Genomic DNA, 16,116 nt, shown 5'->3' on the forward strand with positions numbered 1-16,116 from the left:
GAAGAGGACAGGACTGGTCAGTGGTGGTGGATCCACGCGGTTTATAGACTAAAAGGTTATGATATGATGAGTGAGGGGGGCATTAAGGATCATTATTCAAGTCCCTTCTATGTTGGAAGTCCAGTATTTGGTCCAGCTTTAGCTTTGATTTGACCCGTTTCTGTTTTTCTAACTATACTTTGATCACCATTCATAATTTATATGCTTAGTTAAGCTATAGGGTTGTAATCCGGCTACCTTGCGGAGCAAACAAATTCTGACCGTCGAGTTTACATGCTTAGTTAAATTATAGGATTATTATTCCAGCCGTCGAGTTTATATGCTTAGTTAAACTCTAGAGTCGTAACTTCGGCTGGGGAGTTCAAAATCCTAGATACGTCCCTGATGCAAATATTAATGGATCATGAATCACATAGAAGAATATCTCGTTTACTGTATATTATAATGACTTAGAAGTCTCCTCTTCTGCTGGTTTGAAGCAGTCCGTTCTTGTGTGGGTTTCCACTAATATAAATCCACTTAAGAACTATTATAGTCTTATGCAACTATTTTTGGGACCAGAAGCAATGAAGCATAAATTTGTAATACCCTCGGTGTCATACACACCTTCCTTGTTCATATCACAACTTTCCCTTTCTTGATTTGGTCTAAACTTATCTATGACATGACCAGACTCATTTCCGGTGAAGTGCTCCACCAGTTTTTTAATAGTGCATGTGTATACTTTATACTGCAATAATGTAGCATGTTTGTTTATACTGTATCAATTATGTATTATATTCCATGTTTTATACTCCCTCCATCCCAAATTAGATGGTCCCGTTGACTTTGGGCACACAATTTAAGGTTCATTGACCGCATAGCTACATGACTTATTTTTAAAATTTTATTTTTGCAAACAAATATTTAAATATGAAATTTTCATTTACAAAAGAAAAAATAAAAAAATAAATTTCGGAAGTAGACGGTCAATGCACCTAAAGTTACGTGCCCAAAGTCAACGGGGCCATCTAATTTGGGATGGAGGTAGTATTATTTAATATTATTGATGAAAAAAAGTGATCTAATTAAATAAAGATTGAGATTTGATTCATAACTTGATATTATTATCAAACAAAATAAATTAAAATTTTAGTTTAAATTTAAATAATAATCACTTCTAACTAATTAACTCAATTAGTTAGAAAATCATCGTCTTCGTCACTAATCTGCAGGGCTTGATTTGCACCTGCATTGCACCATTCCGACCTTACATCTAACACACGCGGAACATATCCAAGAGTGTCCCTCCGCCCTGTCCTGTATTCCCTCCGTCCAACCGGGTTGGTAACGTTCAATGTTTGCACGTATTTAGAGATTTTTATAAAGTATAGTTCTATAATATTTTTTAATTTATTTTTTCTTTAATAAAAATTTAAACATCAAATTTTTTATTCAGAATTTTTTTTATAAAAAAACCCTCATGGAACTATATCTTATTAAGGTGTTAAAAGACGTGCAAAAAAGTGATGTTAACTATCCAACGGATGAAGGGAGTATATTTTATTGGCCTCCTTGAAACACCTTCATCAGCATTTCCGCCTTCCTCTTCGAGGTTTACATATAGCGGTCCTGTTTTCGGCCTGTTAACCCAATCACTCTCATATAATCTTGCACTCCTACGACGTGCTGCATAATTAACATAACATTCGTTAGTATATTTTTTGGCTTAAAATACAATAACACTGATTTCGGATTTCCACTAAACTAACACGTAAATAGAGCCTATAGTCAAAAACCCCAAATGGGCCAAATCTCTCCCAAATTGGATGTAAATGTACACTAAAAAAGGGACAAAGCAAAAAAAAAAAAAAAACCCGACCAATTAGCCATAATCGACCAGATTAAAACCGACCATCGTTTTTAATCGGTTTTAGACGTAAAACCGATCGTTTTGTATCGTAACTGACCGTAAAACGGTCAGTTTTGTCCTTTTTTTTTTAGTGATACCTGCATGCATGTATAGGTTAGTAAGAATGTACCTGAACTCATTATATCTGTTTAAAGGTAATGCTCCAAGAGCCTCCAAGATCTCAATATCCACTTCCGAATTCCCGTCCTTTGTGTTACCGGACGCCCGTTCTTCGCTGATAATCTTGATCGCTTGTTGATTTGATTTAGGCGAGAAACTGTAGGACAGTAAATGACTAGTAACTGTTTTTTAAATGAGAGCGAAAAGCGGGATTGTAATTGATATACGGTATGCCATGATCCGCAGAACACGTATATGACTTGTAGTTTTTTTTCATAAAAGATATGTCATTTGTTTCTCGCATCTGTCGTCCATATTATTAAGATTTAATGATCTACGATTAGGTTTTCAGTACTCCAAAATATCCATACTCCAAAGAGCCCGACTCTAAAATTGTATACATTTAATAAATTTTTTTGTTAAATTAAAGAGTTTGTTATTATTTATGTAGAGAGGTTATCCCGTAACAAAAAAACTACCGAGGTACTCAATTATTAACAAATACAATTCCAATTCCCACACCAGAATCATTCAGCAACAAGAACATGATAAGAAACTAACCAAAACCATATCAAAATTTGAGACACACACAGATACAGTAGTCCTCATGAACCGATTACTCAAGCCATGGACCAGTTAACATCGACCCTTCCCAAGTCCTGGTCGATCCCTAACGCATTCCACACGGCAGCCGAACCGTCAACAATATTATTGTCACACGGCGGTTGACCTGCATGCTCCTCGTCACAACCGTGCATGGAATCACACTCGTCCACCACCTTCGCCGTCACGCTATTCCCATTACTCGCCGTAATTATAATTTCCTTCAAACACCTCGAACGTCCATCAAACCATCCGGTGGATAGCGCCACCACAAGTTCTGAATTTGCATGGAACTTCTCGTCGCAGCTAGACGCTGCTCCCCCATCACCGCCTTCGCTGAAGTCATTCAGCGTCAGAATGGCTGCCGTGGAGTCGGTGACTGGAGGGGAGCAGCTGTAGGTAGTGTAAGATTCAGTTCCGCAAGTAAGAGGGGTCGAGGGAGCGCATGTAGCTTCGCATACAGAAGTTCCCACGTCAGGATCGTCGCCGCATTTGCTATTGATGCAGATCAGCTGGCCGGAGCAGTCGTTGAGGTCAGTGCATGGACCATTGCAATCGGAGATTGCATTCCCAGTGAGTGTTGTTGTAGCAAAGAGGATAGCAAGGAACATAAAAATGAGGTTTGCCATCTTTAAAGTATACACTTTCTGTAGTGTGAGTCTTCTATTTATAGACCATATAGAATGCTTATTTAATTCTCAGATCATTTCCGACCACAGGGTTAGCTGAAAATAGCTAAAATTGGTTAATTAAATTGGACTCGTAAAATATTAGTTAAATTTGTTGAATTAGTAATAAATTTTACATACGGATTAGAGTGGTTGACTATATTTCAAAAATAGTATATTATTATTGTTTTACATTGTCATGAATAAAATATACTACCTCCGTCCCAGTTTATATGCCTCTTTTAACAATATTACGCATTTTAATAAAATGTTAGTGGTAATATAATTGTCTATCCTTATCATACTAAATTAAATTGAATTGTGAGTATATATATATATATATATATATATATATATATATATATATATATATATATATATATATATATATATATATATATATATATATTAGTCAAATATTGGAAATTATATCCTAAAAATATTTAAAATATTGTTTTGGAAAAAGAGATGGATAAGTATTTTGGGACGATTTTTTTTTCAAAAGAGACATGTAAAATGTGACCAAAGGAATATTATTTTAATATAAGAATACATGACGTGGAATCTTACGACATGTCTCATTTTGAATATAACTAATATGAAGAGGCTGTATTATAGACATTTGTATCACTGGAGTGGTGAAATTTATATATTATCTAATAAATTTTATTTTTTGCATGTCTTACAAATTGTTAGCTAATTAGTTGTAGGGTTTGAGATGGCTTTTAAATTTTTGATGCAACTTTAGATGTTTGAACTATTCCAAATCCTTTTTTTAATCCGGATACAAGTGGTAAGATGTTTGGTCTAGTCTGCTTCCTTATTTTAGCTTGTGGAAATAGATTATTACTCCAGAATATTAGTTTTTTAACTGTCGATGTTTGAAGAACTCTTATTTTTAAATTTTCAATTCGAATGCAACTTGTAAATTTTTTGAGTTACTAATTATTCACAATTTACTATCCGGATACAACTTGTAAGATGTTTGAATTGAATTACTCGTACTCGCTCGGAGTTGAAATATGTTTGGTAGGAAGAAAAGGTCGGGTGCCGTATGACGTTTCTTCCTGTTTTAAATTTTTATTTCTTAAATTTTCACTTTTCAAGCTGGAATTTTATATAATAAAATTCTGTATACAAGCTCCCGTTTCTTGATATATTTGGCTCGTTGAACAATTTGGTTTCCTAAATAATGAGTTTGAGCAACTGCAACATCAAACAATAAAATAAGATAATTTTATATTATATACATTTAAATACACTCACATAATCATTATATTTTAAAATATTCTGTTGATTTTTCTTTTAATATTTTCCATGTATTGATCAGAATATAAGACAGTCAAATAGTATTTTATTTATAGTCAAATATCTAATTTATGAATATATAACACATTATTTCGAAGGATTGCTAAATGTTTGAGAAATAGGGGTCAACAAATTTTACCTGTCAGAAATTATAACCAACGAAAAAATACAAGTGTTTTTGAAATTAAAGGGCCACAGCCAAAATTCTATGGCATGCTCTATACATACACTCAGTGCTAAGGAAAAAGAAGATTCAAAACGAGAAATTTTACATGCCAATAACTAGTCTAAATCAAACAAAAGGAGCTCTACGTGAGAATAAACAGCAGCCGCGTATTATTTTGGCAGAGGGTAAATATCTCCGCGGATTTCGAGGAAGAAATATATCATCATCACATAATAATATCCATTACGGCAGCCCTCTTTGTCCAACATAATTGAATTAATATAATGCGAAAGCAAGCTGCGCTAATATATTTTGGTCATTTAACTTGAGTGGTCCATTTATCACATAAGAAGTCTCCTAGACTACCACTTTGCTTTCCTCCTAAACTGCCGAGCATTATATGCTTCAACCCTTTGATACAGAGGGAGACAAAAAGCAGCAATGCTGTAAATTTCCTTGATCCACAGTACGCATCTTCTTATAATAAAGGTCCAACCGCACAAAGTAACTAATGTGTCTTTGCTATTAACTTCCATGATCTCCACAGAAGGTTGAAACTTGAAAATTGGCATTCATACGATAATTCATACAGTGCTAGAGTTTGCACTTGCCTTGGCTTCTGGTCGAATATAAGTTAAACTTCTGGGGGCACTAAGAGATGGAATGCTGTTGTCAGAAACACCGGACGTATCAGATATGGTTTGAGCACCCCGCTTCCACTGGAAACTCCGCGCACCAGCTTTAACTGGGAGACGGGCCCGGAACGAGCTAGGGGTTCCTCTAGGGAAGGGAACTCTACCAAACCTAGATGCAGCAAACATGGAACCTCGAGAAACTCGAGGCCATGTCATAACCGGTGCAGGTTCTGGAGGAGCAGCGCTTTTCATTACAACCTGAAATTACAAACCTACTTAGTAATTCATAAATAAAGAAAATTATAAATGCTAATCTATACTAGAGTAGGGGTGATTCTATGAGTTCAAAATCATCACTCTTATCATACAGTATAAGGACATCGGTCAGCTCAAGCGTATCATACAGACATCAGGCTCGAATGTAAAACATAGTTTCATATACTCAGTATTAGCATACTCCCATGATTTCATGATTCTATTCTGGCCTCAAGTGTCAATAATTCTTTCATTATATAAGAAACCAATCATGACATGTGATTCCTTGTACTCTGCATCAAACATAGATGAGAAACTTTACCAAAACCATACAACCTTGTACTTTATCTTAAAAGATCAAGCAAGTTTTTTTTTTAATATTAATTTTCTATCTTATAAACTTATATTACTCATCCATCTTTTCCCAGGATGCAAATCATTGCTAAACCAAAAGAGGCCTACCCGATATGTAAAATAACTTAAAGCAAGTCCAAGGGTGTGCTCTATCTTGTTCTATAGCTATATCATAGAACAAAAACTAAAAAACACCACTCCAACGGTGTTCTATATCTTGTGATAAAACAGAACAATGCTATGATTTGTTCCAAATTTAGAACAAAATATAGATGGAGCTATAATTGCCAACACACCAAAAAGTGATAATAGTGGGGTCCTTGGTGTAAAGTTAAGTTGAAAAATCAATTTTGTACTTAAAGTAGTGGGGTACTAGGAGAATGAGTTAAATTTGGAACAAGATATAACACCAACCATTAGAGACATGTTAGTTTAGCATCAAAAATCACTTTTTGGTGCTAAATCATAGCAATAGCTCCATCTATTTTAGCAAAACCATTGGACTTGCTCTTACTGGCAGCATCTCTTTATACTATTATCAACTATTATGCATCACCACAATATAATTTACACGAACATATTCAGGCTCTACATACGGAGTTTATTTAGAGAGGAAAGCAGAGAAAAAAAAACTGCAGAGAAACAAAATTTAGTTGAACCCAAGTTTATATTAAACTACTTTCATCCATGCTCCCGAGTTCGAAGAAAAGCAAACTATTAAGTATTGAATTACAATTTTATCCTTTTCATCCTTTAAGGGTATAGTTGTAATATTAGTTTTTAATAACTTCTCTCACTTCCTTGCATTCCCTTAAATCCCACTTTTGGGGTGTAAATTTTATGATGAAAGTAAGTCTAATTTGCTTCCTCTCACCTCCCTAAAAGATATTAGGAGCACAAACCTAAGTGCAAATTATGTTATCTTACTTTGTCTTCATCCGCTTCTTTACTCAATTAAAACTAGAGAGCAGGTTGTAAGTTAATGAAGTTGGCAGATATAATTCCTAGTATACACTATACACAAAATCTTTATAATGTTGTTAAAGGTATATCATTTGATATTTCAATTAATGGTAAAAAATTAGTAAGGTCTATACCATACAATCAACTAAATCCAATACCATAAAACCCCAAAAATTATATACATACCAATTTAATCAGGTAAACACTTGCACGCACAAAGTGTTCAGACATGCAACAATGGAGAACTTAAGAGATTATCTCTAGTGCACAAGGGTAGTAGTACAAAGTCAAAGTTAAACTTTGCAAACCTCGAAAGAACTTATACTTATTTGATACAAAATGAACCCATAAGATAAGTAGAAGCAGGATGATTAGGCCTGCTATTGAACAATAAATATGACAGTATCAAATTTCAAAAGCAACCAAAGTGACTTAATATTTGCACCTTGCAGGCATGCATATAACTTTAAACATTAGCCTGGTTTTTGTATTTGCAATACAGACATCCTTTTTATATACCTTGAGAATACGTGACATGAAGGAGGTGCCATTAAGTGACAATGCATGTTTCGCCGCTTCACTGCTCGTAAATTCTACATAAGCTGACCTGATCAAGCACAACAATTTAGTATAAACTTCTATATTCATACAAACTTCCGAATACGTTAAACTTGGAAAAGAACCCATTTATTGCATGATGAAAACTAACCCTTTCGGTTGCCCAGTCGCTATATCTGCAACAATGATCACTTTTAAAACATCCCCAAACTTGTTAAAGTGTCGAGAAAGACTATCCTTGGTAGCAGCAAAATGAACCTAAATAGATAGCAAACTGCGTCAGGATGAATGGAGAACAATATATACTATAGGCCAAGTTTAAAGATCGTAGAATGTCAGTACATTGCTAATGAATATTGTCCGTGAATCTGCATCTTCAGCAGGAAGACCAGCAGCATATGTCCCTGCACAAAACCATTCAAATAATCTTAAGAAAAGATATAATATTTTAAGAGTATTGAATGTCCAAACTGCCTAACTAAGCCAAACAGGGAACACTATCAATTTGTCAAAAAAAAAAAAGCTATGTAATAGAACAATTTTGCACCAGAAAAAATTGTCCTCAATCAGACTTAACATGTTTAGGCTAGTCAAAGAAAATTTACTAAATCCGAAAGTAAGCAGTAGGCGGTAAATGCCTAAGTTCTGTTTTCCATTTTACATAGCATGCACACACACACACACACAAGCCAAGCCATGAATATAAGTATAGCCATGTAGCCATGAATATATAGATGAGATGGACATCCTTCATGTCTCTCTGCATTATGAAACCACATATCTCAACAGAGAATTTACCTTCATAGAGATCATTATCATGTGCACAAATTACTAATTAATCTCTAGATCATATTTATTTATCACTATTGACTATTTACACCGTCTATAACCCAGAAGCTTAACATGTTTAGGCAAGTCAAAGAAAATTTACTAAATCTGACAGTAAGCAGTAGGCGGTAAATGCCAAAGTTCTGTTTTCCATTTTACATAGCATGCACACACACACACACACATACACACACACACCAAGCCATGAATATAAGTATAGCCATGTAGCCATGAATATATAGATGAGATAGACATCCTTCATGTCTCTCTACATTATGACACCAAATATCTCAACAGAGAATTTACCTTCATAGAGATCATTATCATGAGCACAAATTACTAATTAATCTCTAGATCATATTTATTTATCACTATTGACTTTACACAGTCTATAACCCAGAAGCTTTTAATTTAAAAAAGTCCATATCTTCCAAAACTAATATTTAGACCTTCAAAATTAAAATTACGGGTAAAACCACAAAAAATTCCGAATCCCAACAGACCAGTGTTAATAGCTTGCAATCTCTTAAGAATGGAATCATCTGTATTTGTGTCCCATCCGTTAACATATCCAATTTCATTAATTTTTTTCCCATATTTAAAAGTACTTCCGGAAACATCTAGATACAAAACTAAAAAACCTCCATTGAAGTTATCATTTATCAGATAATATGGGTGTTTTAACTTTCACTAAATAATATCAAAACAATTAAATTTTAAAGCTAAACCAAAAGTGAATTACTCACCCATAGTGGATAAAAGTTCCTTTTGAGATTCCCTCTGATCATCACCAGCAGGTATTGCCTGCAAAGAATAAATAAGAAGAGGATACGGATATCAGAATGTGCATATGCAAGCACAATAGACACACATAACCCCTGCCAAAATTTTCGACTTCAGCTTCATAAAATCTGATTCTGCTCATACTCATTCAAAAGTAATACGTCACTAATATTGCTAACTAATATTGCTACCAATTCAACAAATCTCTAGAGCATGTTTGGCAAGTAAGTAGATCTGATGAATTTTAGTGCAAAATCGCAATGGAAATTTGATATACACAAAAAGAATTCTACAGACTGCAACAGATTTTAAACTATCTTCGAAAAATTCATTATATTTATTCAAATGAACAGCATTGAATACCACAAGGAGTGTCATAAGGTTTATACTGACTGCAACACATTCTGAACTATCTTCAAAAAAAAGCAATTCCATATTTATTCATATAAACAGGATTGAATTATCATGAGGAGCGTCATAAGCTTTAAAAAAATATGATTCCATTACTGACTAAAGTACGAAACTAAAACTAGAATTTCTTAAAAATATGATTTACTGACTAAAGTATGAAATTAAAGATAGAATTTCTGACAAATCCTGTTTCTTGTACTTTGTTATAAGAAAATACACAGATAGAGTATATATCCATCTTGTTATGGAAGACAACATGCATACACCGCTCTCTTTGTGTGTGTGTACAATTAATAAAGTTGTATCAGGTACATTTGTAACTGCATTTGCATATATCATATATCATTTTCATACTGACTTCTGACGTATTAAGAAGCTCAGTTTTAGATTTGAACCTAAAGGCCAATCACTAGACAAATAACTTTTGGAAAGCCAGAAGCTACAGTGAATAAGCAATTAGACTAGAAACAGAGCACTTAAAAGTATTAAAAAGAGATCTTACATTGCCATTACCAACTGTAACAGGATTGTTGTTCCTTATCGGCTGGGAACTTAATTTGTCAACTCCTGCATTTATCAGCTGGGAACTTAATTTGTCAGCTCCTGCATCATTCCTCTGAACAATTTTCCTTTGACTTAGTGGCGATGCCCCCCTATACTGAGGTGGTTTCCAGGTATTTACGTTCACAGATATATTTACTGTAGAATTATTATCAGCGCCTGACTGATACTGATCCTTCCGTAGTCTAAAGGTGCTTTGATCAGCCTTACCAATTCCACTATACTGGACCATCAGTGAATCATCATTTCTATTTCCAACAGATGTGACAGAATGAGAAACATCTGTACCATTAATTTGGCGACCCCCATACAGTTCATTATCAGACACATAATCAGAAGTATCTTGGGGGTAACTTTCCAACACAGTCCTCCTCTTAGAATAGTGTTCATCAAAATCGCTGCTCTGAAGATGAGTTAATTGATTTTCCTCTGGATAATAGTCAAAACGTGCAAATTCTTCATCAGCTTCAGCAGGAACTTCTCTAGACTCTGTCATATGGGCATGGGTGTCAAAAACATCTACAGCACGACCTAGGCGATCAAATACATTTCCTGAGGACCTGACTTTGGCTACATCTTTGGCAGCTTCAGCTACAGCTTTGATAGCAACTGTCATGGTGGCATCAGGCACTCTTGCAGCGGAAGGGATGCTTAGAGTACGATCTTCAAGTGATGACTCCCCAACAGAAGTAGAAACCACAGATCGTAGCCGTTTAAATGAAGGCTCCTTACTCAATCTACCTGACCTTGGGGAGCCAAGAGCATCTCTCACTGCAGATTGCAGCAGCCTCCTAGGGGCATTGATTAATGTTTTAGAAACATCTTCTTTCTGTCCCAAGTACAGAGTATATGAGTTAACAGAAGTCAAAAGAAGAATTCTCACATGAATTAATTACAAAGACAGTTGTATAAGTTCGATAGTAATGCCCAACTACACAATGATTCTCAATAAATTATAATCTTTAACCGAGACAGATGGTACTATAATTCACAATTTAATAACTGCATTTAATCATGTCTACATCCTATAGACTTAAGAAGTAATTTTATTGGAACTTAGTTGTCGAGGATTATATTATTAAGTGGATAGATTGCAAACTATGAAGACCGGACATTGTTCAGTTCTGATATCGAAATTACAAAAAATAGTTAGCAATTTTTTCTTCTATCTAGGCTACAAATGATATGTATCGTGTGAAACAGTTTCCTGAAGAACCATTCTTCACCTATCATTTCATTAAAAGATTTCCTTAAAAAAAATGCTTTCAGAAAGCGCAAGTCCCAATCATATAAGTAAAGTGATGAAACAAATAGAAACGTGTAGAGAAAAATTATCTCATAAAATATAGGAAATTAACCTTTACATGGAGCTTTTCATCAGGACGTCGCCTTTTTCTCTGTGTAATTGGCCTTGGAGGGGATGATCGTTCCATATGATTAATCATATGAGCATCTTCATTATCATGAATATTTGCAGTCACCACACTACGAAGTGGAGGGGGCTCAACAGCATCCTTTACCAAGCCTTTCCATCCCCTGCCATGTCTACTTCTTGACAATTCATTGGGTTTTTCTCTTTCATGTACAGTGTCCATGTGGTGACTGTCGATATTTTGAGACTGCTCTTTGAATGTGGATTTTGTTTTCACAACCTCACTAGGCAAAGCTTCCTTGGGTTGCACATAAAGATCTATATGTTTTCCTAGATGATCCCACAACCTGTAACAAAATTGTAAGTGGTAAACATATGATAATTCTTTTTTTTAGTAAAAATAATAGAAATATAATTGTAACCAAAATATCACGTTTGTAAATAGTTCGATTACCAGGAAACGAAAGAGTCACTATCATCACCCAGAAAGACATTCAATTCATTTTTTGCTTCCACTTTACGCCGGCCATTCTTAAGCAAGACGATGACATATTCCTGCAAAACAAATGCCCATAATTAATAAAAGCAAGAAGGAGAATATTTCTAGCTAACACAACAAAATCAATATTGGAAGTCCAACTAATTCCGTTATTACTGTAACTACAACTACTAGATAAACAAATTAAGAAGACATAAAAAAATATCTTAAACTTAATTCAGGTGAACAGTATAGCTAATACTGAATCTAATTAATTAGTTCATAATTGTCCTTGCAAGTTTAGTTAGCTTATGTTTCCCTTAGTCTCCTAAGTTTTACCGAATGTAAGCCAAGCATTGTCCAACACAATTCATATATCTATGTATACCAAGTCTAGGGGTGAGCAAAACCAAACCGAAACCGAAAAACCGAACCGAACCGTATAATTTCGGTTCGGTTTGGTTTCATTTTTTTCAAAATTTCGGTTAGTTCGGTTTTTCGGTTTGGACCGAAATTAATTTCGGTTTGGTTCGGTTTTGGTTATAATATTTCGGTTTAAACCGAAATAACCGAACTTTTTTTTATTTCATATAAAATAAATATATTTTATACATATTATTTATAGATAGCCCATTAACCTTAGAATTAAAAGTTCTAAACTGACTTGGTTCAGCAAGCACGGCTCGTTTCTGGCTCTATCTCTAACCGTACTCAACACGAACTAGCAACAAGCTAGTTCTGGAGGATTTGGTATGTCTTCTCTACTGATCTCTTAGCCATCCACCAAATTTTATGTATAAACTAGGCTCAGAAAAGTGGTACTAATGTCTTAATGGATCTGCTGTCAATTGGAACACTCCAGCTCCAAGTAAATTTTCTGCGCCAGATGCTTTAACTTTGGGTCAAGGTGCCAATATCCTGTGGTGGATTTGTTAAATGGATCTGGCCATCTGAGCATATTCAGGATATATTGTAACTACTAATGCTTGAACATGGTTTTTAAAAATTTCGGTTTTAAAAACCGAAACCGAACCGAAATAATTCGGTTGGTTCGGTTCGGTTTAGAATGAGAGTTTGGTTCGGTTCGGTTTTGAAAAAACACTTAATTCGGTTTTCGGTTTATTCGGTTCGGTTTTGAACCGAACCGACCGAATGCTCAGCCCTAACCAAGTCAATACTTATATAATTAATGAGGTTTCGACTATTATTATAGTGACGAAGCAGATCCAAACATAATTAATCACTAACAAAAATTGCAATGAGAAGGTAAATTCATGATAAATTAAGCTTAGATTTACCAAAATGACATGATATGTATGGATTATTAATTAATATTAACTCAATGGTAATTAATTTTTAATGATTTGAGCTCTTTGCACATTCCACGTTACTTATTTGCACTTCTATTTTCTTCTTTGCTCCCATTCTTCCACACGGCCGAGTATTAAAGGGAAGATAGGTTCATATTGCCTTGTTTACTCACTTACTCTGTTTCCTAAACCTTTCTACTATCTCCATCTCATCTAAGGATCTATGTAGTTACCAGGAACCACCAATAAATAGACTAAATGTCAACTGATTGTAACAAGAAAGATTAATAATCCCCCGTCCCAAAATATATGAGCAACATGCTTTTTCATGCATCTCAATGCACAACTAATATATTTTTTATTTTGCATATTGATTTAATATATTTTTAATTTTTAATTCTGTAAAAATAAAAATTCAAATACGTATTTTAATTACCTCTCCTATGTATCTTGAAACATGTGCAAAAAGTAGTGGCTCATTTAAGATGGGATAGAGGGAGTAACAACTAGCTGTTGTATTGTAACATGATAGAGGACTTGATATGAGATATACATCACTCATATATTTTTCTGTTATTGTTCAGGATATTACATATTCGCATAGTTAACTGATTCAAGCTTAATCCAAACTTATCATATTTGAGCTTTTGTCAATATAAAGTGCAAGCGTACAACTGATTTAAGCTTGTAAGCCAGACTCAAGCATTTCAAACTTCTGACAAGCTGCGCCTCGAGCTTGAAATTCTTAGCTCCGTCGAGCTCGACCTTTTCATTCGAGCTCAAGCCTTTGGGTCAGCTCGACACACCCTTATAGACAGCCAATATTTGGTGTTCCTCTTAATCATAGAACTGAGAGAAGCATAGTATGCAACACAGTTGTACAAAATGAAATAGTTACAAGTTTACAACAGGAGTTAGGAACCAGATTGGTAGATTAAAAAGGTAATCTCCAATTCACTAATGCAAGCTTGCCTAGTGAGAAGGATAATCAAATTAACCATAAATAAAACCACCTTCAATTCTTACAACATGAAAAACAATGGCACAAATCAAAACAACGTAAGAGACAAAACAGCTTTCACACAGTGTAATATTAATTTCATCGCCATTAGCCTTCTAGCATTTCATTTGAGGGGCATACTTTTCCTAAAAACTATGGAAACCTGACTGTTGAACCACGTGATAAATCGCATAATCTAGCAAATTAGTTACCAAGAGAAATTATTAGTGATCTTCTTCCATGTCATGATGCCAATGTAGCCAGAAACAACCAGTAGCCTTATATTAATGTAGTTCAACTTGAACATTCACACATGCACATATCCCTCCAGCCGTTACAAATATTAAAAAATCCTCATATCACATAGCACGTTCTAACTACCTCACGTGTATCCACGCAAACAAAACTAATAGCACGTTCTAACTAGTATCCACGCAAACAAAACTAATATAAACGCGAGTTCAAGTCTAAGAATCCACTTCCCAATCGTACCAAATTTTACACTCTTAACCCGACCTCGACAATACATAACCCTAATTCTAATAACCGCCTTCCCAATTATCCAACCAATCAGTGAAAACATAACTAGAGAAGCAGAACTCCTAAACCAAATCCACATTCTAATTGCAATCGCAATCGAAAATTCTAAACTACGCACACGAATACCAATACATACATCACTAACTAAACAAACAAACAAACAAACAGTAAAAACAAAGCCATGAGATATAGAAGCATACAACGAGAGTGTCGTCAGTGTAATCTCCCATGAACTCCTTGAGCTTATCCCGGACTCGATCTCGTAACTTCGCCACTCCATCGCCGCCGAAATTAACCCTAAATGTTTTATCATCGCTCTGATCCATCGCGCGCTGATTGAATTAAATTCGATACTAGATTTCGTGATGGTTTGTATATATTAGTATTAATATTGTGATGACGACGATGATGGTGATGATGATTTAGGGGAGCTTTACGTTTCCATATGGACTGACCAGGTGGAAGCAAAAGCAACCCTAAGTCGGTTTATACGTGTGTATTTAACCCAATTGGCTCCTCGGTTTATTTATTGCTGTGTTTTTTTTTCATTTTTGTCATTTTATTGCGATTAATAATGGTTTTAGTTTCGTCAAAAAAAATAATGGTTTTAGTTACATGTGTAAAAAATCGTTTTATGTTTATTTAACAAAATAATATAATCAAATTTTTATTTTAGTACTTAATGTATATCCTAAGAATCACCATATAATTAGAAAATGTGAAATTTAACTATTAAAAAATTAAGAAAACTGGTTCGATTTCTTTGAATTTTGAGACAAAATATATTATATTATTGTTTACTCAAATCTTTTAATAAACATACAAAAGACTAGATAATTTTGTTTTCCTTTCAATTAGATGATGCATTTAATAATGTTTTTTCAAACCCAACACAAAAACAGTATTTACATAAAGTTCAACTTTTAAATCAGGGGAAAGTTTTATAAACCAACAAACATTAATTAACACTGATGCATGTGAGTGCGATATGATTTATCTTCTTACATCATGCATTATTTAAAACACAATAATCAGAGAATCGATCGAATAAATAAAAAATGATTAGTATTTAAAATTATTAACTGATATTATATATTTATTGATCGTAAATTAAACAAATTTAATATTAAAGATGAGAATATGCAGTATAATATGGAAAGAACTCCGTTTCCTAAAGAGCAGGTGAGGAAGATAAGAGAAAGGGGAGAAATTATGATATGAATATAGAGAGACTATTGCTTTTAAAGGAAAACAGTTTTGATTTTGTAAACGGCGTCACAGCCACGGCTAAAGAGTATGTTGAGAAAAATCG

General features: G+C 34.3%; 2 protein-coding genes across 2 annotated transcripts; both read right to left on the reverse strand.

Moving 5' to 3' along the window:
- Positions 1 to 2,397: 2,397 nt before the first annotated feature.
- On the reverse strand, positions 2,398 to 3,243 carry LOC108208553 (kiwellin-like). The gene has a single exon (XM_017379082.2). The coding sequence runs from the start codon at positions 3,241 to 3,243 to the stop codon at positions 2,632 to 2,634; it is 612 nt and encodes a 203-aa protein (XP_017234571.1). The 3' UTR covers positions 2,398 to 2,631.
- Positions 3,244 to 4,715: 1,472 nt separating this feature from the next.
- LOC108209853 (uncharacterized) lies at positions 4,716 to 15,302 on the reverse strand. The gene is made up of 9 exons (XM_017381004.2): positions 15,005 to 15,302; positions 11,931 to 12,031; positions 11,463 to 11,823; positions 10,046 to 10,933; positions 9,096 to 9,153; positions 7,864 to 7,925; positions 7,673 to 7,779; positions 7,483 to 7,570; positions 4,716 to 5,649 (listed from the first exon to the last, which is right to left on the reverse strand). Exons 1-9 carry the CDS (start codon positions 15,128 to 15,130, stop codon positions 5,341 to 5,343), a joined length of 2,100 nt encoding a protein of 699 aa, XP_017236493.1. The 5' UTR covers positions 15,131 to 15,302; the 3' UTR covers positions 4,716 to 5,340.
- Positions 15,303 to 16,116: the final 814 nt, after the last annotated feature.

Source organism: Daucus carota, chromosome 2, assembly GCF_001625215.2.
Source record: "Daucus carota subsp. sativus chromosome 2, DH1 v3.0, whole genome shotgun sequence".
NCBI lineage: Eukaryota > Viridiplantae > Streptophyta > Magnoliopsida > Apiales > Apiaceae > Daucus > Daucus carota.

Coding starts and splice junctions, on each gene's coding strand:
- LOC108208553 (XM_017379082.2), bottom strand. CDS start 3,243: ATGGCAAACCTCATTTTTATGTTCCTTGCTATCCTCTTTGCTACAACA.
- LOC108209853 (XM_017381004.2), bottom strand. CDS start 15,130: ATGGATCAGAGCGATGATAAAACATTTAGGGTTAATTTCGGCGGCGAT. Junction 9,154..10,045: donor TTACAGTTGGTAATGGCAAT/GTAAGATCTCTT, acceptor TATTCTTTGCAG/GCAATACCTGCTGGTGATGA. Junction 7,571..7,672: donor GCGACTGGGCAACCGAAAGG/GTTAGTTTTCAT, acceptor GTGCTTGATCAG/GTCAGCTTATGTAGAATTTA.